We start from the raw sequence: 25,270 nt of genomic DNA on the forward strand, positions 1-25,270 counted from the left end.
AAAAAAAATCATAAGTTTTAAGTTGCTTTTGTTCTAAAAACAAAAATTGGCACTTAGCAATGTTCTTTTGCCCAGTCTTCTTCATGACCCAGGGTATCAATTTGCAAGTTAACAGGTTAGACCTGGAGGACCTCACTAGATAAATAGAAAAAATTTACTTCCATGCTCAAAATTGGTTGACTTATATGCAGTATGGAAAAGGAATAAGAAGTAACATTAGACTGGAGAAACGTGACAAGCATTACCTACAGGTGGTCAGCATTAGCATCATCAGTGATGTCATGATGATTAGTATGCACACTTGATGTAATGAAAATGTCATTCACCTCTATGATCATCTTCCTAAAAAACCATAGCCTCAGTCTAATAAATAACACATCAGACAAACCCAGAGTGAAGGACATTCTCAACAAAATACCTGACCAGAACTCAAAACTGTCAAGGTTGTCAAAAACAAGGAAAGGCTGAAAAATTGTCACAGTCTAGAAGATTCTAAGGTTTAATGACTACATGTAATGTGGTATCCTTTATAGTATTGTGGAACAGAAAAATAACACTAGATAAAAACTAAAGAAATCCAAAAATATATGAAATTTAGTTAATGTGTCAATATTAGTTCATTAGTTGTAACAAATATACCATACTAATGCAACACCTTAACAACTGGGGCAGGGTATATGAGAACTCTTTGTGCTATCTCTGCAACTTTTCTATAAATCTAAAACTCTTCTAAAATAAAAAATTTGTTTAAAAAAAGACCAATTCCCATAAAAAATTAACTCAGAAAGAGATCAGAAGTTGGGTCTTATTAAATCACCCCAAAATTAATTTCAAATATCACCCCAAAATTAATTTAGTGAGTATGGGAGATGTGTGTGTATATGATGCAATTCATTTTTTGGGGGATGTTTAATGATTTGTAAGTTAAATTATGTTGAGGAACTTGGACTTGTTCAGTGCAGTTAAGTGCAGCAACAGTATTATTTTGGAAAACAATTCTTTTAAATATCCTGTAATTTATTTTTAAGTATAGAATTCTTCATATCTTAAAGTTTCTAAAAAGCAGATAAGTCTATCCATTCATAATGCAGGAATATAATATTGAAATATAATCATGGGTGACCTTCATATCTCCTGGAATGGACGGCCTCTTGAGAAATTAACCTGTTTTCCTGGTACTAAACTAAATGAGGGTATGTTGAAACTTTTGTTGACTGCAGTTTTTTTTTTTTTTTAGTGCAATGTATATCATGTCTTTGTCTGAAAATGAAGCTATCTTTTTTTTAAAATCATAAATTCAACATCCTCCCTGTCATTACATTACATAATAGTAGTTAGTTCTAAAAAACATATTACCTACAAGACTCACTAGAGCAGTAAGTAAACTGTTCTGAAGTACCAGCAAGTGTCCAGAGATGAAAAATATTAGGAATAAGTAGTTGTCTCCTTATGAGGTTCTCTCCCTTCAATGTGAGAGTAAACATAGGTAATTGGAAATGTTGCTGTCTTCTAAGAACTTTACTGTGCTGTTTTTCCCCCTTAGGTTTATGATGCTGCAGTCAGGTGGTTGAAATACGATGAACCTAATCGGCAGCCATTTATGGTTGATATCCTTGCTAAAGTCAGGTTTCCTCTTATATCAAAGAATTTCTTAAGTAAAACGGTACAAGCTGAACCGCTTATTCAAGACAATCCTGAATGCCTTAAGATGGTGATAAGTAAGTTGCCTTAATATCCATTTGTAACCTGATCATGTAGCCAGTTTCTCATGGGCTTAAAACCCTTTAGAATGGATTAGACTCAGTAGCCAGGGAGAAACAGTCAAGATTTTGCTCTTCTAGATAGTTAATCCCTTGGCTGTCTGAACTGTACACTTGGAAGGGACTTGGCCTCAGCCCTTATTTTATAGGGGTGTATATCATAGAAAGTACAAATTACTTATGCTTTTTCTATTCTTGTATACAATAACTTTCATGCAGTTTTGTTTTTAGTGTTTCCTTTTTTATTTTACTTAGCCAAGTAGTTTACTGTGATCACGTTTTCTTTCTTCAACAGTATATATTTTTTTTCTTTTTTGGCCCAGAGATAAAAATTGCCACATTGTTTTCATTTGCTTTAATTTTCTTGCTTGCCCGCTAAGTCCCAACCCCTCAACACCTTTGTAAAATGCCACTTAATAAAATTGTCTATGCAATTAAACAATCTGTTGCTTTTCTTTCTTGGAAACATGCCTTGTAGAACCTTCTTTCTGCCTATTCCAATATGAACTGTTTGCTCTCTAGACCTGAGACATAGTTCTTGTCCTGGGGCTTCCGTCTCCACAATCCTGGGAAGCCATTTCACTCCTCTCCTGTTAGATCTGTTGTCTTCTTGGATCCTGGCTGTCCTCTATCTTAATTCTTTTTGTTTGATGCAATATATCCTCTAAAAGGTTCCTGATGGAGTATATGATCAGTAAATATTTGGAGACTTGACAAATCTCATATGTTTATTTTATCATAAAATATTGAAGGAGGCCGGGCACAGTAGCCCACACCTCTAATCACAGCACTTTGGGAGGTCAAGACAGGAAGATCGCTTGAGGTCAGGAGTTTGAGATTCACCTGGGCAACATAGCAAGATTCCAACTCTACAAAAAAAAAAATGTTGCTGGGTGTGGAGGCATGTGCCTGTGGTCCCAACTACTCCAGTGGCTGAGGCAGGAGGATTGCTTGAGCCCAGGAGTTTGAGGTTACAGTGAGCTCTGATCCTGCCACTGCATTACTCCAGCCTGGGCAACAGAGTAAGACCTTGTTTATTAAAAAAAAAGAAAGAAAGATAGTTAAACTGAAGACAGAATTATGCTGAAAATCATTTTCAGTTAGAATTTATCTTCTAGCTTCCAGTGTTATTTTGAGAAGTCTAGTGCCAATCTGATCCTTTCCTTCCTTCCTTTCTTTCTTTCTCTCTCTCTCTTCTCTTTTTCTTTCTTTCTTTCTTTCTTTCTTTCTTTCTTTCTTTCTTTCCTTCTTTCTTTCCTTCCTTCCTTCCTTCCTTCCTTCCTTCCTTTCTCTCTCTCTCTCTCTTTCTTTATTTTTTATTATCCATCTTTGTCTCTTGGCCTTTTTCTGAGAGATAGCTTGATTTTTTTCAACCCTTTTATTTCAGCTATAATTTTTAATTTCTGGAGTTTTTATTCTTTATTATTTCATGGCTGCAATATCTTATCACTCTAAAGTAGTCTTTATAGTGCTTTTGAGGTTTTCTTATGTTGTCTGTATTTTCTATATTTTGAGTTTTCTTTTCCTTTTTTATTGGAAGCTTTTCTTAAATATTTGGTTTTATATCATATGAGAGTGAGTTATTACAAAACTGATAGATCATGCTGTATGTATGAGTGGGCATCTCAGTTCTTGGGCTAAACTGTAGCATAATCAGAGTAGCTGTTCATTTTTTTAATTGGGGACCCCCAGATGTCAATATTTGTAGATATTGTCTCAGGGAACTATAAGCTGGGTGTAGGCATTTAGGAACTGGATGAGATAATATTTTGCTATTCAGACTTTCACTTAATCCATATTTTTCTTTTTCTTTTTTTTCTTTTTTTTTTTTGAGACAGAGTCTCCCAGGCTGGAGTACAGTGGTAAAATCACAACTCATTGCAGCCTTGTCCTCCCCAGCACAAGTGATCCTTTCACCTCACCCTCCCAAGTAGCTGCGACTACAGGTGCACACCGCTATGCCCAGCTGATTTTTGTATTTTTTTGTCAAGATGATGTCTCACTGTCTTGTTCAGGCTGGTCTCAAACTTCTGGGCTCGAGTAACCCTCCTGCCGAGGCCTCCCAAGATGCTAGGATTATAGGCATGAACCACAGTGCCTGGCCTTAATCCATGTTTTCAGACTCCCCTCCTTTTCTGTGCTGTTCCCTGAGTCTGGAACATTTCTCATTCAGTATTTTCGGAGACCAGTCCTGTGTCCTACAGTGGTACAGGTATAGTGGGTACCTGACTGTGCAACAGGGAAAGGAGAGCTGGAAGTTCAATTGTCGTTTGTTCAGTATTTTAGAGTTATCTTGTTTTCATCCCTACCTGCACTTCTAGGTACTTAGTATCTCCAATTATGAGCCTTTTCAGGGTTCTGCAGGGTAATTTGGCTTGCTTTTCATTGGTGTCTCCTGGCACAACCATTTAGGTTTAACAGACACTCCATCTGCTAGCTGTCTTCATTAATTGTGTTTTGGGGTTGCAAGTCTCTTAGTATTATCAAAGATAGAGTTTGTGTTTGTTTCTTGTTACCTTGTCGTTTGGGATAGCTTTCAAGAGAAGAGGAGAAAAAAGATCTTAAAATGGCGAGTCTGATCTCATATTGTTTTTTATATTAAGTCTGAACTAGTCTTTTCCTTTGTGATGTGGTTGGAAAGGTCTTCCCTATTCCAAGGTGATTTTTAAAAATTAACTAAATTTTCCTCACATGCATTTATCACTTATAGAGGAGTTCTTCTCTTTTTAAAAAAAATTTTAAGGGTATATCTTACTGAAATCATTTGGGTGTGAAATAAATGATATTTTTCCAAATATATCTGATAAGATGGTTCAATACCATTATTGAATAAATCATTTTTTCCCACTGATTTGAAACACGTTAAACTAAATTTCCATTTATCTATATGTACACACATCACTTCTCAGTCTTTTGGCTAAGATCAAGTGTAGTGCAGGTACACATACACACAGTTTCTCTTCTACTTCATTCTAATACCTTTTAATTATTGTTATCCTTCATTTAAATTGCCATGTGTCTCTGGAGAATTTGTAATTTTCTTATGAGTTCTGCATTCTTAATTTATTTCAGATACGTTTGTTGTCATTGTAAATTGTATCTTTTTCCTTTTATGTATGTATTATTTATTAGCCTGGCTTTTTTTTTTTTTTTTTTTTTTTTGAGACAGAGTCTCGCTGGCTTCCAGGCTGGAGTGCAGTGGCACGATCTCGGCTTGCTGCAACCTCCACCTCCTGGGTTCAAGTGATTCTCATGCCTCAGCCTCCCAAGTAGCTGGGATTACAGGTACTCCACCACACCCAGATAATTTTTGTATTTTTAGCAGAGACAGGGTTTCGCCGTGCTGGTCAGGCTAGTCTGAAACTCCTGGCCTCAATAGATCCACCCACCTTTGCTCCCCAAAGTGCTGGGATTACAGTTGTGAGCCACCAAGGCTGGCCTACCCTGGTCATTTTTTATGGTCTTTTTTCCTTGCTTGTGTTTTCAGTTCTTGCTTTACCTTAAACTTTTCAAATGTTATTTTATGTTCTGTGTTTCATAATGTCAGTATCTGAAGTCCCTGAAGAACAATGCTGCTATTTGTTGGTTCTATTGACTTATTTCTGGTGGCTTAATTCCTTATATGTTTTGTAATTTTGAATGATATGCTTATATTTGATTGACTTTAATCACCAGGAATATTGGGAGGCTTAGGTAGTGTCTTCTCTGTTCTCTGGAATGTCTTCTCTCTTCTCCTCAATAGGAGAATGGTGTTTGCTTTTGCCGAGTTCTATAGGGCACAACAATCCAGGACTACTTTGAGCTTTCTTTGGCTTATGGTTTCCTAGACTTGCAGGTAGGGTAAATTCAAACCTCGAAGCTGCATGAGGCTGTCAATATAAATTCTCAAAAGAGGGACACTTTACCTGAAGCTGAAGTTGAAACAAAATTATTGCTGCTGCTTCTGCCATTGGGCAGATATTTTTCTTAGCCTATCCTTTCACTAAAAGCATAACCACCAATCCAAGTGATCCAGCTTTATCTCAGTTCCAACTCCTTATCTTGAGCAGATCCAAGACTTTATCTTCTCTGCCTCATACAGCCAATAAAAACAATTTCTAGGTTTCCAGTATTTTCATTAGACTTATCACATAGCTACTGCTTACTAGTATGATGTGGTTTTAGGTAAGTAGACCCAATGTTGTCCCTAGATTGGAAAAAAATATATCCATACAATGTAATGTTCTATAGTTACTAAAAATATTTTACATGAATATCTAATAATGAAAATGTTCATAAGTGACAAAGGCATTTTTTTTAATTAAATGAAAACAAACCTGAAAAAGACTAAGTGTGTTTGAACCTAGTTGAGGTTGTCAAGGGAAAAGGAGAAGAGATGTGCATCAAGGACACATCCTTACAAATACCTATATTTAAGGGGTACAAGAAAATGAAAAATAATAAAAGAGCAGCCCCAAAGCTACTTGAACCAAAGCCTGGTGTCTTGGAAAACCATAGTGTAAAAGAGTGTTTAGAAGGTAGAACATAGGTGGCCACTTGTCCCTTTAAATGCAGAGAGGAAAGAAAATCAGGACCAAGAAGATGCCTTTACATTAGGACTTTTGTCTCTTAGATTTTGTACATGCTAGTATCAGGTTTTTTGTTATGCCCAATTCCCAAACTGTGTATTATTTTCCTGGCCTTAGAATTTCTATGTCTTCATACATGGTCTGGGCTGTTGAAAACAACCAGCCAGTCGCAGAATCTAGTGTTTAGTTCTTACATGGATTCTGAACTGATTAAGAAACAGGATAGCGGCATTATTTCAGAAAGTCAACCAACTGTGAGGATTAGACACTTGAGCAGGATGCTTTGTTGTTTAGTTTAACTTACTAGGCTTATTACATTTTTTTTGTTTCCTTTTTTAAAATAAATAATAGTGGATTGTTCTATTACTCCTTGACTAAGCACAAGCAGCTGAGATGCTTCCAAGCTTTGGGGCCTGGGCAGAGCTAAATTGGGAAAAGCCTTCCAGCCTCTCTTTTTCAGATCATCAGTTGTCTTCCTACCGCCTGATTTTGTTGCCTTTCCAGAGTAGAAGAAAAACAGATGACGATTGAAAAATAGAATAAAACTAAGCTAAAAAATTTACATCTAAAAGAAAACGAACTACAAAATACAAATGAAGTGCACAGTCAAAGCTACCACAAAGGGCCAAGCCAACTTCCCTGAAAATTTACTAATGATTATACCTAAATCTGGAAAGAATAACTCACGAAGGAATAAGCCTAAGCAACAGCGAGCTCCTCAGAGAAAGTTACCAAAGTGTCCCCCAGCCCTATTCTTGGGGAGGGAAAAAAAAGGCCCATCAGTGAAGGATCCAAAGGCATGCCTCCTCCAGTGTGTCAGCACAGTTGGCCACTGTCAGCCACTTTTACCCCATGGCCTATTGGCGGAAACAGTTCCCTCTTGTCTCTCTCCTTCCCTCCTACCTTTTTCTTACTGGGAATATTGCCTTCATAGACTACACAGTCCACTTTCAACCTGTGTGGAACCATCCTAGAGCAGTGGCTCTCAAACCCCTCCCTAGCGTTTCTGATTCAGAAGGTCTGGGCTAGTGTTCAATAATTAGGATTTTCAACACACTTCCAGATGATACTGATGCTGGTGGTTATGGAGCCACACTTCAAGAACTACCCACAGGCTAAATGCAGACTTAAGCTAATGTGGTTTTTACAATTGTAAAGGATTATAAAACAAACACAGAATATTCCACAGAAACCATATGTGTCCTACAAAGTCTATTTGTCCCTTTACAGAAAAAGTTTTCAGATCCCTGACCTAAAGCATGCATCAGCTTGCCTTGGCCTCTGAAATATCCAGGTGTTTCAATACAAAAGAGCTTCTACTCAAACTCTGAAATGGAAGAAATGATAAATATTGATAAAGATGTTCATTAACTCACCAACTATTCTCCAAATGAGTTTCCTTTCTCTATCCTTTTAATAAAGACCCAAAACATAGCCTCATTTATAGAAAAGTTTTGCATGTGTCGGGAATTTTTGGACCAGGCATGCTGGCTCAGGCCTGCAATCCCAGTGCTTTGGGAGGCTGATGTGAGAGGACTGCTGAGCCTAAGAGTTTGAGGTTATAGTGAGTTGTTAGGGCACCACTGCACTCCAGCCCAAGTGACAGAGGAAGACCTTGGCTCTAGAAAAAAATAAAATAAAATGGCCTTATTTTATCTTTAGATTGATCATATTGTAGAGTTCAAAAGATATTAAAAGGACACATAGTGAAAAGTAAGTCTCCCTGATATCCCTTTTCACTACTCTCTCATTCTCTTACCCTGGAGATTAATATTATTAACATTATTATCTTGTATATACCCTTCCAGAGGTAGTCTTGAGACTGTACATACAGTCATTTACTTATATATCCATGTATAAATTACATGTATAAAATTTGTATATTTACATTAAAATATACATTTTTAACACAAACAGTATTGCATTCTGTATACTGTCCTACATCTTGCTTTTTTCATTCCATATTATTTATTGGAGATCATTCCATGTGTACATACTAATCTTTCTCATCTTAACAGCCACATATAATGTTCTATTATATAGGCACAGCATAATTTTTTAACCACTTCCCTAACAGTGATCTTTAGGTAGATAAACTCCTAAAAAGGGGAATTCCTGGATTAAAGGGTGTATACATTTATAATTTGTATAGATTGGGCTATATCACCCTTCCCATGGTTATACCCATCCATCCCCACCATCAGTGGAAGAGAGTGCTGCCTCCCCGATACAACCATTTTATACCCTGTGATCCAGGCAGTTTGATCTTGGCCAATCTGATAAGTGAAAAAAGTATGGTTTTAATTTGTTGTTTTCTAACTAGAGCACTCAAGCATCTTTTCATATGTTTAAGAGTTATAGTTCTTTTTCTGTGAACTATATTCAGATACTTCACCTAATTGTTGGTTAAGTTGCTGGTAATTCTTAACAAAGTATCTTTTAATGGTATTTTTTATTATTTATAAATATTTTTCTAGTTTGTCATCCTTTAATTCTGCCTTTTCTTTTTGCTGTGCACTATTTTAACTTAAAGTTTTATATAGTTAAGTGTGAACATTTTTTTCTGGCTCCTATGTTTTTGGTCATTCTTAGGCTTCTCCATTCTGGGCCTGTTTTTTTTTTTTTTCCAAGCTCTTAGTGCATTTATGAGTTTATATATTCAAATTTTTATTGATTTGGAACTGAAAGTGAAATATGAGGTAGGGGTATAATTTCTTTCTTCATATTGTTATCTAACATAGACAATCCTCCTTTCCCACACTGATGTGAAAGGATACTTGAACAGTTTTTGATTGTTAAGTGGCATTGACAAAATTAAGGAATTGCCGAAGGAAAAGGATCGTGATAGATCACAGTAGTTCTGACTTTACTGCATTTTAGAGTCATCTAAGACAGTGCTTCTCAAAGTGTTATGTACATCCTAATTACTGTGGGGTGTTAAATATGCAGATGCTGATTCTGTAGGTCTGGGATAGGGTCTGGGGTTCAGCATTTCTAACAAACTCCCAAATGCTGAAGCCGCTGGTCTTTGAACCACATTTTAAGTGGCAAGATTTAAGAAGCCCTCTAAAATACCAATTTCTAGACTCTACCTAGAGATTTTTATTTAATTGGTCTGTGGTAGGTCCCAGGTATAAAGAGTTTCAGAGATTTTCTAGGTGATTCTAATGTAAAGATCGAGAACCACTGGGTTAGGAAATGTGAATATTATTTTGACAGCTGTTGCTTGAGGAGCCAGATAATTCACTGGTACATAGTAAGTTGCTTGCTGGGTGGGGCAGTCTTAGAATAATGGTGATTGCTGAGAATAATGAATTGGTTAGTACTCGGATCCTTATACATTTCTCCTGCCTCTTCCCCCTCACTTTCCTCAAATGCTATAAAGATATGATAAAAGAAAGTTACTGAAATAAAGGCCCTGTTATGTCTGGGTATTTCCTTTTCAAAGCACTGGTTAGTGCCTGAAGTTCTTGAAGAGTTGCCATGTATTTTACTACAGGTGGAATGAGGTACCATCTACTGTCTCCAGAGGACCGAGAAGAACTTGTAGATGGCACAAGACCTAGAAGAAAGAAACATGACTACCGCATAGCCCTATTTGGAGGCTCTCAACCACAGTCTTGTAGATATTTTAACCCAAAGGTAACTGATTTTTATTCTTGTTTTTTGATGTTGTCTTTGAAATCACTGAACACATAAGACACTCATCAACCACAAGTAGTAATAACTCATAACTTTAGAGATGATAGTTTATGGTGTTCTTTCACATACCTTAGGAGATACATAGATCATTTTACAGATAAGGAAATCAGGCTTAGATTCCAAATGTTTCCTTAATTGTTCTGGAATGTTGCATGGTAACCACTGTCAAAGAAAAAGGGAAACTAGTTTTTCCCCACCTCTCTTTGTCAGCAGCTCCTTGCATTCATTACAATTTCTTCCTTATGTCCCATTTTAAATGAAAATCTGCTTCTGGGGCTATATTTTGTTTGTTTTTCCCCTTAGTAATTTTAATATGAAATAATACATAGTCATTCTAGAATATTTGGAAACCCTAGAAAACCACAAAGAAAAAAGATTAAATGACCTTTATTTGAACCATCTAGAAATGATTACCAAGTTTAGTGAACTTTTCATTACATATTATGCCAACCAACTGGGTCAGGAGAGCTTGAGTCATAGGGATAGGAATAAAACTTTTTTCAGTGGGTCATTACTTATAACCTTGAGAGAGTCCACTCACATTTCTACTCCTTGTGTCTTAGACCTGTATGTTTTGGCTGTGGGAGAAAGAATACCATGTTTTTCTGGTACTACATGTATTGCTGGGGAAGAGCAAATACCACAATCCTAAAGGATAACACCCCAAACTTGCACGGTGATATCCATAAGTGGTGCTGAATCCAAACACATAATGATCTTGTTCATCATTTTGCAAACCCATTTTTGGTTGAATAGATACCTGATGAGACCAGAGCATTTTTTCAAGCCTACATCCATCTGAATAAACCATTAGCAACTGCCCAAGACTTGATAAAAACTGACCTTAGGGTTTTTCTCCTAAAAGGTATAATGGACAGTAAAATGAACTGCTTGGAATTCTGTCAAGTCAGAACATTTTCCTTCATATTGTCCTTCAAAACAGTCCTTGACGCGGGGAGCTACAATGCCTTTGCAGCTCATTATTGGTTATTACTATCAAAAGTGAACCAAGCCCAGGTCTCTCAAATTTGTTAGCTGATATATTAGTGACACCCCTCCATGAAGGCATAGTCTTGGGTGAGGGAGAAAGGTAGTGAATTAAGTGAAGGGCTACTGGATAAGGACTGTCATTAGCCTATTTGGGTATTTTGTGCCTTTGGAACCTCCGTAAGCCCAGTCTTGCATTTACATGCTGCATTATTGGTTGAAGGCATGCTGTATTTGTGGCTAGGCAGGTCAAGTAAAATTGTTCAAGATGGGTTTATGACATGGTCACCTGGTTTTCCTTGGTGTCAGACATTTGCCATCTGTCAAAACCTCATGGCCAGCTGGGAATTGTCTACTGAAAGAATGATACCTACATAAAGGAGGCTGGCCTTGCTCCAGAATTTGGGGCATGCTCTGATTATATTGAGACATACCTCAAGCTATATGCAGCATCCTAATGCCCCAGGATCACAGGCAGCTGAACCATACATACTACTGTAGCCTCTCCCACTCAGAAAGATTTCTCGTACTCTAGATTTTACTTGTAACTGATAGCTTTGCGGTTTACCCAGAAGTGTAATAATCGTATGAACCATATGCCATCTCTAATATGTAGGAAGTGCTAGGGGTCAGCAAGCTGTCCTTCATTTTCAAGGGATTATACCAACATACTGTAGATCAGGGCTTCACAAACTTTTCTATAAAGGACCAGTGTAAGTATTTTCAGCTTTGCATGCCATCCATACTCTGACCCAGTAGCAGGAAAGCAGCCATAAACAATACATAAGCAAATGGTTATGGCTGTGTTCCAATAAGACTTAATTTACAGGTCAGGTGCAGTGGCTCATGCCTGTAATCCCTGCACTTTGGGAGTCCAAGGTGGATGGATCACCTGAGGTCAGGAGTTTGAGACCAGCCTTGCCAACATGGTGAAATTCCATCTCTACTAAAAATACAAAATAATTAGCTGGGCATGACAGTGCATGTCTGTAATCTCAGCTACTTGGGAGGCTGAGGCAGGAGAATCACTTGAACCCAGGAGGTGAAGGTTGCAGTGAGCTGAGATCATGCCACTGCACTCCAGCCTGGGGGACAGAGTGAGACTGTGTCTCAAAACAAACAAACAAACAAAGACTATTTACAAAACCAGCTAAGGGGTTGGATTTGGCCTTCAGGCCATAGTTTGCCAACCTCTGCTCTAGACCTAAGAACATCTAGGGACTTTGAAGCAATCAGCACTGTATTCTAGGCTTATCTTCTGTCCTGTCAAGCAACATTTCTTACCAAGATGTAGGATCCTTTCCATTTTCTGGTCTCCAGAAATGGTTAGCATTATGCGCATCAACACAGGAGACCAGTATGTGACCTTGGGAAGGTGAGATGGTCCAGGATGCCTGCAGCTTAGATTATGGCATAGAGCTAAAGAATCAAGGGATCCTTGAAGTCAGACCATGACATTTAAAAATTTTCCCTGCCAGCTGAAAAGGAATTCGATCTAATGATCTGGATAGATAGAAACAGAAATACGCATTAGCCAAAGTGTTGGCTATATGGCAAGTTTTCCTGGCTATATTAATCTGATCCAGTAAGAAGACCACATCTGGCCCTCTTGCAACAGTTACCAGTCTCAGCAGTTCCACCAAGGCAAGCAGTTCCTCTTATATTTTGGTAGAGAAAGAAACTTCCATCAGGTTTTCTTTCTTACCATAACACTTAACACCATAACCCATAGAGCAAATATGCCGCCAGATAGCAAAAACACCTCCCCAAGGAGGGAAAGATCAGATTAAACTGGTTAATCACCATCATATTTGGACTGTCCCTGTTGCCCCGCTCTTGGCTCAGACATCGATTTCTGGTCTATTCCTTCATCTCCAGAATATAGGCTGATTTTTCACCTACAGAATTCTGGCTTTCTCAATAGAACACTGAGTGACTAGCAGGTGCCATGAGAATCCATGGCCTGTGTACTATCCAGTAAGCACACTGGCCTCACTGTGAGGACAGTTAATTTTTCAGGATCCTTTTGAGTGAAGAATAGGAAAATGATAAACTTTTTTTTTCCCAAACAAAAACTGAAATAGTAGTTTAAATTATAATTCTAGGCCAGGCACAGTGGCTCACACCTGTAATCCCGGTACTATGGGAGCCCAAAGTGGGTGGATCACCTGAGGTCCGGAGTTTGAGACCAGCCTGGGCAACATGGCGAAACCCCATCTCTACTAAAACTACAAAAAATTAGCCAGGCATGGTGGCAGATGCCTGTAATCCCAGCTACTGGGGAGGCTAAGGCAGGAGAATCGCTTGAACCCGACAGGTTGAAATTGCAGTGAGCCGAGATCCCGTCACTACACTGCAGCCTGGGTAACGAGAACAGCAACAAAAACAAAACAAAACAAAAATTGTAATTCTAAAAACCACAGCTTTCAGGTATTAGTAATAATTACACCCAATTTGTTTCCCAAACCATAACTGTTGTGTTGATTTTGGCAGTTAAAAGGCAATTAAGCAATTAAGTTGGTGGAAGATACTTTATTTTAAAATAAAGTAGATGGCTATTTTGATGTACAGATGGGCAAGAAGAATTCTGATTTCATTTAGGAGGCAGGGAGCACTGTTCCTACAATAAGGCAAATGTGGGATGACTCTTAGCACTTTATTTTTAGTCTGTAGTTCTAATTCTTTCCTTGATTTTTTTTTTACTGGACAGTTGAAAAGAGATGCATATTCTTCTACACAAGCCTGGAAGTGAGACTGTAACTTCAGAATTCTCATTTGTTGTCTTGCCTTGCTCTTATAAATGACTCATTCCTAATTGCACTTTGAAAATTTATGGGAAAATTCAAATAACTGAGGAATGAACTACCAATAAAAACATTTTCATTCCATCAATTATAGTTCTTGTATTTCATTGGTGACAGGAGGCAAATACTTGTTCTTACTGGTGACTAAAAAGTTATAGCAAAGAAAAATCTTACTTTTTTCTGAATATTGACAGAAAAAGAAGTCTTGGGTTGCTATATTGAATTGAAATGATATTTTTCTTGTTATCATCCTTTTACAAAGCCTGTTGAGCTGCCTCTTCCCATCCTGTATCTGTTTTTAAATCATCAAATGCTTAGTGATTTCTAAAAGAGTTATGTATTCAGTGTTCTATTTATCCTAGTATTGGTGTTCTCAATCTGTAACATGGTAATGTCTTACGATATTGATACCTAAATAAAAGTTGACTTAACTGACCAGTTTTTATTTGGATTCCTCCTCCCAGTGAAATGATGAGCTGGGGCTTTGTAAGGATCTTGGCTTCATACGGTGGAGAAACAGGAGACTATGCCCTGGAGAAAAGAGGATTCTGCATATTCCCTGCCAACAATAAGCTTGTAGTAAGACTAGCAGGGCGAGGGCCAGAGCTTGTAAATTGCTAAGGCAGAAAACCATATGGCACCCTATTCATGGAACCACCAGGTTCAGAAAGTTTACCCTGGGTGCATTTTCATATTCAGAACTCTAAAGTAGACTCATTACTGAGCTGAGTGTCTGGCGCAGGGTGAGTACTCAAGTTTATAAAGATGAGTGAACCAATATAACTTTACATAATTTTCTCGGTTGTATAAGACTGGATCTAAATAAAAGAAAAGAAGAGAAAAAGAAGTTATCTTTAACTTGGGACACATTTTCCTGTCAGAAATATTTTATATTAAAGGTATTGCAGTGCCTGTATCATAGCCACCTTCCCTCTTAAACAGGTCCTCCCTAAGGAGGAAACAGTCCCACCCTGTGATCATGGCGGAAATCAGTAGTTATAAACTGTGTACAATTTTAAAAGATCATGTGCATAAATGAAGTGTAAACCTTAAAGGAAAATGGTGTTACATTTTTTAAAAAATGAGAGTTTTATAACAGTATATGAGTAGTGTTTGTCACCAGCAAAGAGCTCTAGAAGTACTACACAGAAGTAAAAATGTGAACACTGCTACAATGATCAGAAGTACCTACAAGAACAAAATATCTACAATAGGCAGCAACCATCCCAGATGAGTCGGACCTCTAGCTGCAAGCCCCAGCAACTGACATTGCTGAGATGCAAGTGTGGGTCATCATGAGTATCCCTTAAGCTTCCTTAGTTGTCAGTATCATGGGCAGCCAGGGGTAAACAGTGTTCTCTGCAGTTTGTGCTTGAAAGGTATTCTCCCTGATTCTTTGAAGGCAGTTTGTAAGACAGGTGGTCTTCATGTTCATGTAAAGAAGAGATTAGATCACATCCTGAGGTAAGTTCTCAGTTATATGCTCTGGTTTCCTAGAACGTCTTCCAAAATAGAAATATTGAGAGTCTCAATTTCTTTTCAAGTACCTCCCTAAGACACTGGTTGGTAGTGTTATTCTAAAATCAACTTCACAGCCCCTTCCACCCCACCTTGGCATAGTGCCTGAAGTTCCCACCTTCAAAGATTTGTTTCTCTTTGTGTTATGTCACTGCATCTCCAAGAAACCCCCAGTGAAAATATGACTGATGCTGGGAATCATGACATCAAACTCACGCTCCATAGCCACAGCTGGCCTCAATTATCATAAATTAACAGATCAGCACTCTAAAAAGGCTCAGGGAGAGTGGAAACAGAGCTGCATATATTTGATTGAAGGCTGTAAATGGGAAGAAATGAGGAAAATGGGAATGATACCTCCGTGAAGTTGTGTTGTGTTGTGTTTTTGAGACAGGTTCTTGTTCTGTCACCCGGGCTAGAGTGCAGTGGCACGGCCGTGGCTCACTGCAGCCTTGACCTCCCAGGCTCAAGTGACCCCCCACCTCAGCCTCTCCAGTAGTTGGGACTTCGGGCACTTGCCACCACACCCCACTAATTTTTTTCGTTTTTTGTGGCAACAGGGGTCTCTCTATGTTGCCAGGGCTGGTTTTGAACTTCTGGACTCAAGCAGTCCTCCTGCCTCAGCCTTTCAAAGTTCTGGGATTATAGGTGTGAGCCACCACAGCTGGCCTGGGGTGGGGTTTTAAGGGACTCTAGCCTTTGGGAGGTAGCTAGACAGCAGTGGGTCCATGAGCACAGGGCTAAAGGGATAAGTCAAGCTAAGGATAACTGACAGGGAAGGAGATAAATTCACACTCTTTACTAGACCATGTCACCAATAATTAATATTGATTACCTTTGGTAATTGTTCATATGTTGACCCAGAGCTGCATTAAGAGCTGTCATCTCAGAAGTATTGAATCATATTTGGTTGGATTTGGTATGGATTATTTTCTTTGAAAATTTGGTAATCCAGGTATAAAAGATAATTACCCTTACCTGTTACTAACAACAGGGTGTGTTGTAAGGCTAGCTGGTTGTAAAAGTATAGTTTAAACAAATCATATTTTAGCATATATTACCAGTATCATGGTTCATCTAGGGTTTGAAATTTGTGGGTTGGACAGCAGCAGGGAATATGAAAGACACATACAGCAGGACCCTGTCCTCACAGAGTGCATGAGGTGTACACATAAGCACACAGCAGTTAGCACAGAGGTGGTGGTCAACACCTCAGCTGAACTTAACAGTTAATTGTCCTGATGTGTGATAGACAATGACTGTGTTGGTGGCATGGAAAGAAGAGAGCTCCCTGGGTTCGATTTGTCAATCAGGAATCCTCTGTGGAAGCTTCATGGTAGTTTTCTTGAGGGAGACTTACTCATAGGGTTTGGGTAGGAGGAAAGAGAAAAGACTTAAAAGTATATTGAATCCTGGGTATGAATGCATCTTGACTTGGTAAGTATGATTATTAAAATTTTTCATAAAAGCCACCAAAAGTATTGTATAACTGAATGGAATCTAACTTCGCACTTAAAAAAAAAAAAAAGAAATTAGACATAGGTGGAAGAGCTGAAGGATTAGGTCATTGGTCTTTTGTCTTTTGTGAGATCTTTTTGTTGTTTTGTTTTTAAAACAGGGTCTTCCTCTGTCACGTAGGGTGGAATACAGTGGTGATCACTGCAGCCTCAACCTCCTGGCCTCAAGTGATTCTCCTACCTCAGCCTCCCAAGTAGCTGGGACTACAGGCGTGCATCACCACATGTGGCCATTTTTTTTTATTTTTTATTTTTTGTGGAGACAGGGGTCTCACTATGTTGCCCAGGCTGGTCTTGAACTCCCAGCCTAAAGCCATCCTCCTGCCTTGGCCTCCAAAGCACTGGGATAAAAGTACATGAACCACCAAGCTGAGACTTTTCTTTCCTTTTTTCTTTTTTCTAGATATGATCTTAGGCAAGTCAGTTAGCCTTCTCCTCCTTCTCCTTCTCCTTCTTCTCCTTCTCCTCCTCCTCCCCCTCCCCCTCCCTCACTCTGTTGCCCAGGCTGGAGTACAGTGGCGTGATCTCGGTTCACTGCAGCCTCAACCTCCCAGGCTCAGGCATTCTTCTCACCTCAGCCTCCTGAGTAGTTGGAACTACATGCCACTACATCTGCTAATTTTTAGATTTTTTTGTAGAGACAGATTTCACTATGTTGCCCAGTCTGATCTCAGCTACTGAACTCAGGCAATCTGCCTGCTTCAACCTCCCAAAGTGCTAGGATTATAGGCTTGCACCACCATACCCCACCATCGGTTAGCCTTTCTAAACCAGTTTTCTGGTCTAAAGCCAAAAAGTTTAAATCTTCTCAGGATTTGTGTGAATGTCAATTATGTTCGTCTGACTCTTTTTTCGTTTCTTTGTTCTCCTTAACTCCTCTGTCAGATTCTCCCTGCCACCCTTGGGTTTTCTAATCTTCCCATATTTAAATATAAAAATGCTTACCATCTTCCCCACTTTGTTTTTCCCTTCATCTTCTGAACTCTTCCAGACACCTGGGACATCTGTACTCTGTACAAAAAGTAGATGTTTGTTTCATTGGTGAGAACATTTTTATAAATAAGTATACGATTACTTTCTGGAATTTGAGATAATTTAAAGCGTCATATACCTTGCTATGCCAAGATTAAAAATTGCATGGCAAAGTTCACTTAAAGGCTATCTTCTGTTTAGATAACTGGCAAGGTACTAGTGTAGGGATACTGTATACTTCTCTAATATGTTATTTCTACTCAAGGACAAGTACTGTTATCAAGCGTTTAATAGCCATGTCATGCTTCATTCACCTTCAGACTGAGTTTTATTTAATGGTTGAGTTTCTGAGTAGCTTAGGTTTGATTTTTGTTTGTTGGTGGTGTGGTTTTAATTTGAAAGTGGAGACAGGAAGAACATTTTGTGACTTTATAAAGCAGCAGTGATTCTTAATAATTCCTTTTCAGCTTGCCACTGGCCTCACTTTGGACTCTTTGCTAATTTTAGCTAATCATTAACAGCTAAGGAATGCCCATTTGTATATTGTTTGTTGCTAATTAAGCCTGATTTTATCTAGCAGCCTGCAATAGCACAATCTCCCTCCTCCCCAACTGTGGAAACTATTGAGCTACAATGTTACTGTTGTTGAAGAATTTGAGGTACAAGAGTATTTTTCCTAATGGCTAATTACTAAATTTCTTTCTGGACTTAAGAAGGTTAATATGTTTCCAGTAATATTTGTGTGACTCTACTGAAAATGAGCACATTTCAAAATACGGATACATCCTGTGGAATTACTTGACATGATCAAGGGTTTGCTTCTGGAAAACCAGAGTGCCCTTAAGAATGTGCTATTTGGAAGGAAAGCAAAGGCTGCCTCTAATCTGTCCTATAGTTGAAATTTAGTCTCATAATATAGCTATTTGTGTTTTCAATTCTTAAAGCCTTTAAATTAGTTTGATTTAAATGTTCCTGTTAAAACATTTAGCACTAGTATCGGCTTCTGCTGAGAAAAGTAGTTGTTTTCCTGGTACCGTATTTTTGGTATCATTCATTGTATTTTTGTTATTTAAAAAAAAATACATATTCTTTGTAGAAAATTCAAATATAGCAAGATATAAAGGAGAAAGCCAAAGTGCCCCCAACGTCCAAAGACAGTCAGCAGTAGTTAGTGAACATCATTTCAGTCCTTACATTTTACAAATATGGGATCATGCCTACATGCTATTTTACAAAATGTATTTTACTCTCACCATTTTATTATGGAGATATTTTCACATCAGTGAGAATATCATCCTTTTGAAGGGCTGTAGAGTATTCCATCACAAGGATATACCATAATTTAATACCTGTCTTCATCAAACACATTTGGTTGATGTACAGTTTTTTCCTGTTAAAATATTCCTACAGTGAAACACCTTTATATCTGCCAGCTTTACACGCTGTACAGTTTTTTCTTTAGGATAAATTCCTAGGAGAAAAATTGCTCTAGCAAAGGATAAAAGTGGAAACTATTTGGATTTACAAAAACAGGAGATGAAAACCTGGCCCTCAACCCCAGGAACTGCCGGTTGGTTGGTTACAGGTCCCTCTGGTCTTCAGTGGTACAGCCACCACAGAACCAGGAGCGATAGTGATAAGATGCCAGCTGGAGCCAGTGTAATATAAAGATAGTGCTGCAATGAAGAACTGGTACAAACCAGTAGCAGAGTGCAGCAAATGTCTATGACATTTGCAAAGTCAAAAATGAGGGTGGCCCAACTGAATGATATATAGTTTTCTACAAATGTGAACTATCACTCAATGAAAACATTCCCTCAGTATGCTAAGCCCTGGGCCAAATACTGTACAAACACATGGAGAGAAGCTCTATTTTCACACCAGCTGTGCTTTTGGTGGTTGAGCATTGTGTTTATAAGTGAAAAGATATGGAGATTGTGCAGGACATCAGCAGCCATCCTGCTAACCTTCTGATTTTATAGATGAGGCTGTTGAGATCCAACGATGACAATTCAAGTGCCCAGAATCACTTTGCTAGAAACACAACAGTGGCAAGAGCAACCCAGATCACTGTACTCCGAGTCCTTTGTTCTTTCTAATAGGCCTGGAAAGTCTTTTAGAGAAGCAGCGTAGGGGCTAAAGACACAGCTTTGGAGTCAGATGGATTTAGATTAAGATCATGGGTTCACCATTTTCTAACTATGTGACCGTTGATAAGTTACTTAATATCTCTTAGTTTTCTTATCTGTAAACGAGTATATTAACTTATAGAGTTATTAAGGAAATTACATTAGATGATGTTTTAAAATATTTCAGGATAGTTCCTGGAAAGGTAAGTACTTAATAACTAATAAATTAATAGTAGCTATTTGGTTAGGGATACATCCTAAGTCATTTGGATTCTAAGATCATTGGATGTTCGGGCTGAAAGGGAAGAGACCTTTGGTCGTCTAGCTCAATCATTTTGTTGTACAGATAAAGTAAAGTCCCTTGGAAGTTAAGTGACCCAATTGAAATCCGTAGCTCCTCCATACAGAGCCTGGCTTTATACCCAAGTTTCCCAGTTCCCTTGAACTGCATTCTTTGTGTCCTTGTAAAATGAATGAAGCCAAAACTGTTTCTATGTGTTTCTCATGAAACTACTTCTAGGAATGTTCTGGTATCTGGCATAAACCTGCTTTTCATGTAGATTGTCACCATAGGTGTATGGCCTTTTTAAAGCCCTTAGAAACTAAGATATATCAAATAATGGCTTAAGAGAAAGTGCTTGCAATTTGGTCATCTTAAACTCAGGTTGGATTGATTACCTGTGGTTTCTCTAAGAAATCTTAAAGTTTCAATAATTTTGCTTTCTTTTTCCGTAAGACCCTGCCTTCCCTAATTTGGCTCGATTTTCTCTCAAAATGATCCAAAATAAAGTTCTCAGGTGTTAAAAATGAAAAGTATTTCATTTTGGATTGTGGTTGCTTTTATACTACAGCATTTCTATTATTTGAGAATCTATGTGTTTTCAGAATACATTATGTAAAATCAGTCCTTACTGTGAAGGAAAATATCACACTGATCTTTTGCCTTGAGGCATTTAGAGAAAATATTTACAACTTACCACCCCCGAGCTTTTACTCTTTTTTTTTTTTTCTTTTTTTGGGGGAGATGGAGTTTCGCTCTCGTTGCACAGGCTGGAGGTGATGGCATGATCTCGGCTCACCGCAACTTCCACCTCCCAGGGTCAAGCAACTCTCCTGCCTCACCCTCCCGAGTAGCAGGGATTATAGGTGCCTGCCACCATGCCCGGCTAATTTTTTGTATTTTTAGTAGACATGGGGTTTCACCATGTTGGCCAGGCTGGCCTTAAACTCCTGACCTCAGGTGATCTGCCCATCTTTGCCTCCCAAAATTCTGAGATTACAGGCATGAGCCACCACATCCCGCCCGAAGCTTTTACTCGTGTAGGAGCAATGAGAACTATTGTATTAACAGCTAGAAAATCACACAGGGCAAGATACAGTGGAGTGCTCAGTCATCAGGCCTGAACTTCAAGTGGTAAGGATTCGGAAGAAAGAAATCAGGAAAACCTACAAAAAGGAAAGCAGTCTTGAGCTTAGAAAAAAGTATAGCATGGCATATCACAGCAGAGGCAAGAAAGGCTGACTAGGACCAAGGAAGACAGGACTTTATACACGGCTGTGTCTGCATGTGTACATGTGTATAATGAGAGATATATCAAAATTTAAGAAATCCTTCTACCCATGTCTTTTCCAGGCTTTCCAATTTTCCCATTTTCACATCTCAGCACCTAAGTGTAAGAACTTGCATGGAATAGACACTCAGTAAAACTTAACTGAATTAAATCATATTTTTAGGGTAACCGTTCCCTGACTCTGCCCACACACATACACCTTCCGATCTGTGACTCTAGTGTTATTTGTCCATCTTCTTGCTAACATGAAATATTCCTCTAGATTTCCCTTTAGCCTATGAGTGCAGGGAGCAATAAATAGCACTGCCTTTACCTGCAAGCCCAGGTTGGAACTAGTTTCATCACTAGGGTAATGCCCAACAGTCATACCCACTGAGCTGACAAGGCTGACTTCCCATCTACTCTTTTCCCCCTCCCTCAACTACATGCAGTATTTAGCTACTATAATCAAAAAAAAAAAAAAACTTTCCCATATAGCTCTCAAGTAATAAATGTCAAATAAATGAGGGGTAAGAGGGACAAGATTTGAGATTCACTGAGTTAATACAGTTAATGAAATCGTTATTTCTCTGCTACATAAAACTGATTAGATAGGAATTATCAGTAGATTTGAAGAACATTAAAGAGAATGATTTAGTTTATCTTTGAGGGATTGTTCCCTGTACAATATGATCATTATTTTATCTCTTTATTTCATTCTGTGGTATACAGTTTCTTTAAGAGAACAAGTGAAAATATTTCCCCCAGTTTTTCAAGTGTTCATTGAGTGGAATTGAAGTTTCAGGAACATGTTATGTTTATCCTATTGTTTTGTGTGCCCACCACTGAGTAACCTAGGGGGATATTGATCCTAATTTGAGAATAAAATCCTAAGCTATTAAAGCTCTAACCTAAAAAGCAGACTGTTCATCTTTGTCAGGAGTCAAAGTGTTCTATATTAGGGGCTCTTCCTTTCCTAAGAGACCATTCCTGATGTTCTGTGATACTTTCATGCAATGAATGCCTGCAACACTGGATACGATCATAGGTTATCAGTCAGATTTTCTCAAAGGAAACTCAGTAATCACACATAGTGCTTTCCTTGGTGAGATTGGGAATGGTATGAATTTCTATCTGACCCTGATTATTTTCAGAAAATAGCAGGAACATTGTACCTTCCTATCTCAGAAAAAGGGAGGGTCCAATATACTATAACTTTAGGGGCATCCCTCCATGCACATCCATGAAAGGGTGGCACAGCATTCTTGGATGCTATCAAACATAGTGAAGAAACAGGTGCTGTGAACAGCCCTTACTGTCAAGTACTGATAGGTGTATATTTCTAATCGTTGAGGTGAAAAGTGAGTATCCAGAATACTCAGAAGAGATTACTCAAGTATTTCCTTATAAACATCAACAGTTTTAAAGTCCAGCTGACTACATTGGCTCAACTGAATATAGAAAAGTAATAAAGAAATCTACGAAATACCTTCTGGCTTTAGACTATCAGTAGGATAATGGCAATTTGAGCTTTATATTATCCATTGATTACTTATATCACACTATATATCTGGAAGGGAAGGGATGGAGACATTTACATTTGAAAAAGAAGCTTTTTAAAAATAATAAAACAACTTATTTTAGAATCTTCTTATATTATCTTCAGTAACAAAAGGAATAGAAAACAGGGTGGTGATGGTATATCCAAATATATTTAAGTTTATTTTAGATCCAGAAAGGACCCAAAGCAGTCAAGTGCCTGCCTTCTGCCCTCTGCCCCATCTAATCAACATTCTACAGAAACCACATAAGATTAAATTGGTAATAGTCTCAAGTCAAACATTTATATGTGTAGTCTAATTAAAATATTCTTATATATTTTTGGCTATATCTTTGCATTGTCCTTTTCATTTATATTTTTTTCCTTACTGAAAGCTTCCTGTCCTTTTCTGCTACAGGATTATAGCTGGACAGACATCCGCTGCCCCTTTGAAAAACGAAGAGATGCAGCATGCGTGTTTTGGGACAATGTAGTATACATTTTGGGAGGCTCTCAGCTTTTCCCGATAAAGCGAATGGACTGCTATAATGTAGTGAAGGATAGCTGGTATTCCAAACTGGGTCCTCCGACACCTCGAGACAGCCTTGCTGCATGTGCTGCAGAAGGCAAAATTTATACATCTGGAGGTTCAGAAGTAGGTAAGGACTCCTTAAGTATTTTGGTTTGGGGCAAATGCTTTAAAGCCAAGTATCTTGGCTTTCATATTTAAATAAACAGCTGGTATTATTTCTCCAGATACTTTCTTGGTAATTTAAATACGTGTTTGTCACATTTTAGAGCTCATCTCCCTGAAGGTTTATCTCATTCCTTTACAAACCATTAAATTACAGAACTTAGCTTCGTAGATTAATGGTCCATTTTTTATCATAATGAAGCATTAGTTGACACTATCAGAATTATAATTCTAAATTAGTTATTTGGGCTACATAATATTTGTTTTAAAGATTTCAGAGTTCAACTTATAGACTCTTTAAGAACTCATTACTGTATTCAGGCTTTTAAAATTTGTATTATTTTTGCTTTCTTTTTATTAGAAAAAATAATGCTCTTTTTCATTCATTTTATTCTTTAAGTTTTCAATGACTGTAATGGTATTTATGCTTATGAGCACAATGGGGTGTGGGTGTGGATATAAAGACCTTTCTTATTGAATCGTGTGTTAGTGTCCAGTAGTGCTCTTTTTCTAAAGGAATAATTTTTCTAAATGAATATTCTAGGTGCAGACTAGACACATAATAGCTTTTGTATGCTTTCATTTTCAAGTAATTTCTTCAGCGTAAATAATGGGCTAATAAAGAAAACTAGGAAGACCAAGTAAACGGTTATACTTTTGGTCTGCGTACTTATGTTTTTACCCCCAACTATATGTCAAATGAATAAAAAAAATTATTTCCTCATTGTAACCATTTTCTCTCTTTAAAAGCATTCTTCACGGACTGTAGAAGATGTAGAATATTTCAAATACAATAAATCCTAAAGATGATAGACAGTAACTGTTCTGTGGTACTGCAGATAACTTCATTTTTTCAGCCTTTGCTAAGTGTGTTTTTAGCTTAAATAGTAGTTTTTTTAATCTATTATATACTATATATTTTCCCATAGTGTCCACCCACTGAACCTACCAAATCAGAAATGTTTAAAAAGTTAAAAATAAATTATTGTTAGTCATGACCATTGCTTCTTCTAGCTGTTATTTTCTGATCTTTACTTTTCACAGACCTTAGTTGCAATGGAGAATTATAAAGGTGGTGTTGTTTTTAAATCATTTGATATTAGCCCAGAATGGTGGGAGATGAGAAATAGTTTGGTAACTTCTAACATTTTTTGTCCTTGGGAAGGAAAAAAAAAAAAAAAAAGCACTTAATCTTTAATAGTGTTATTTCTAAAATTTTTTATTGAACTCTTGCAGTGTGTAGAAGTTTCAAAACATGATGAATGTATGTTTTACCTTTAAGTTGTCTAATCAAAATACATCAGAAATATACATCAGTATTTTGAGAATATACTCAAGCAGGGACCAGTGTGATTTCAGGATATACCACACTGAGAATAGTTAGGAAGTATAGTTTTGTTAATGGTGCTATAGCTATTCCAGAATATTAAATAAGAATATGATCAGATATTGGCCGGGCGCGGTGGCTCAAGCCTGTAATCCCAGCACTTTGGGAGGCCGAGACGGGCGGATCACGAGGTCAGGAGATC

General features: G+C 37.9%; 1 protein-coding gene across 4 annotated transcripts in view; it reads left to right on the plus strand.

Annotated features, from left to right (window-relative positions):
* Nucleotides 1-25,270, plus strand: part of KLHL7 (kelch-like family member 7) — a 69,908-nt gene that overhangs the window by 36,177 nt on the left and 8,461 nt on the right. For all 4 annotated transcript variants that reach the window (XM_011944181.1, XM_011944180.1, XM_011944182.1 and 1 more), the window contains 3 exons: nt 1,544-1,718; nt 9,828-9,970; nt 23,466-23,706. In XM_011944181.1, the coding sequence (XP_011799571.1) occupies nt 1,544-1,718; nt 9,828-9,970; nt 23,466-23,706 (559 nt within the window). The remainder of the gene's footprint in view (nt 1-1,543; nt 1,719-9,827; nt 9,971-23,465; nt 23,707-25,270) is intronic.

This window comes from Colobus angolensis, unplaced genomic scaffold (genome assembly GCF_000951035.1).
Source record: "Colobus angolensis palliatus isolate OR3802 unplaced genomic scaffold, Cang.pa_1.0 Scaffold229, whole genome shotgun sequence".
In the NCBI taxonomy this organism is placed as follows: Eukaryota; Metazoa; Chordata; class Mammalia; order Primates; family Cercopithecidae; genus Colobus; species Colobus angolensis.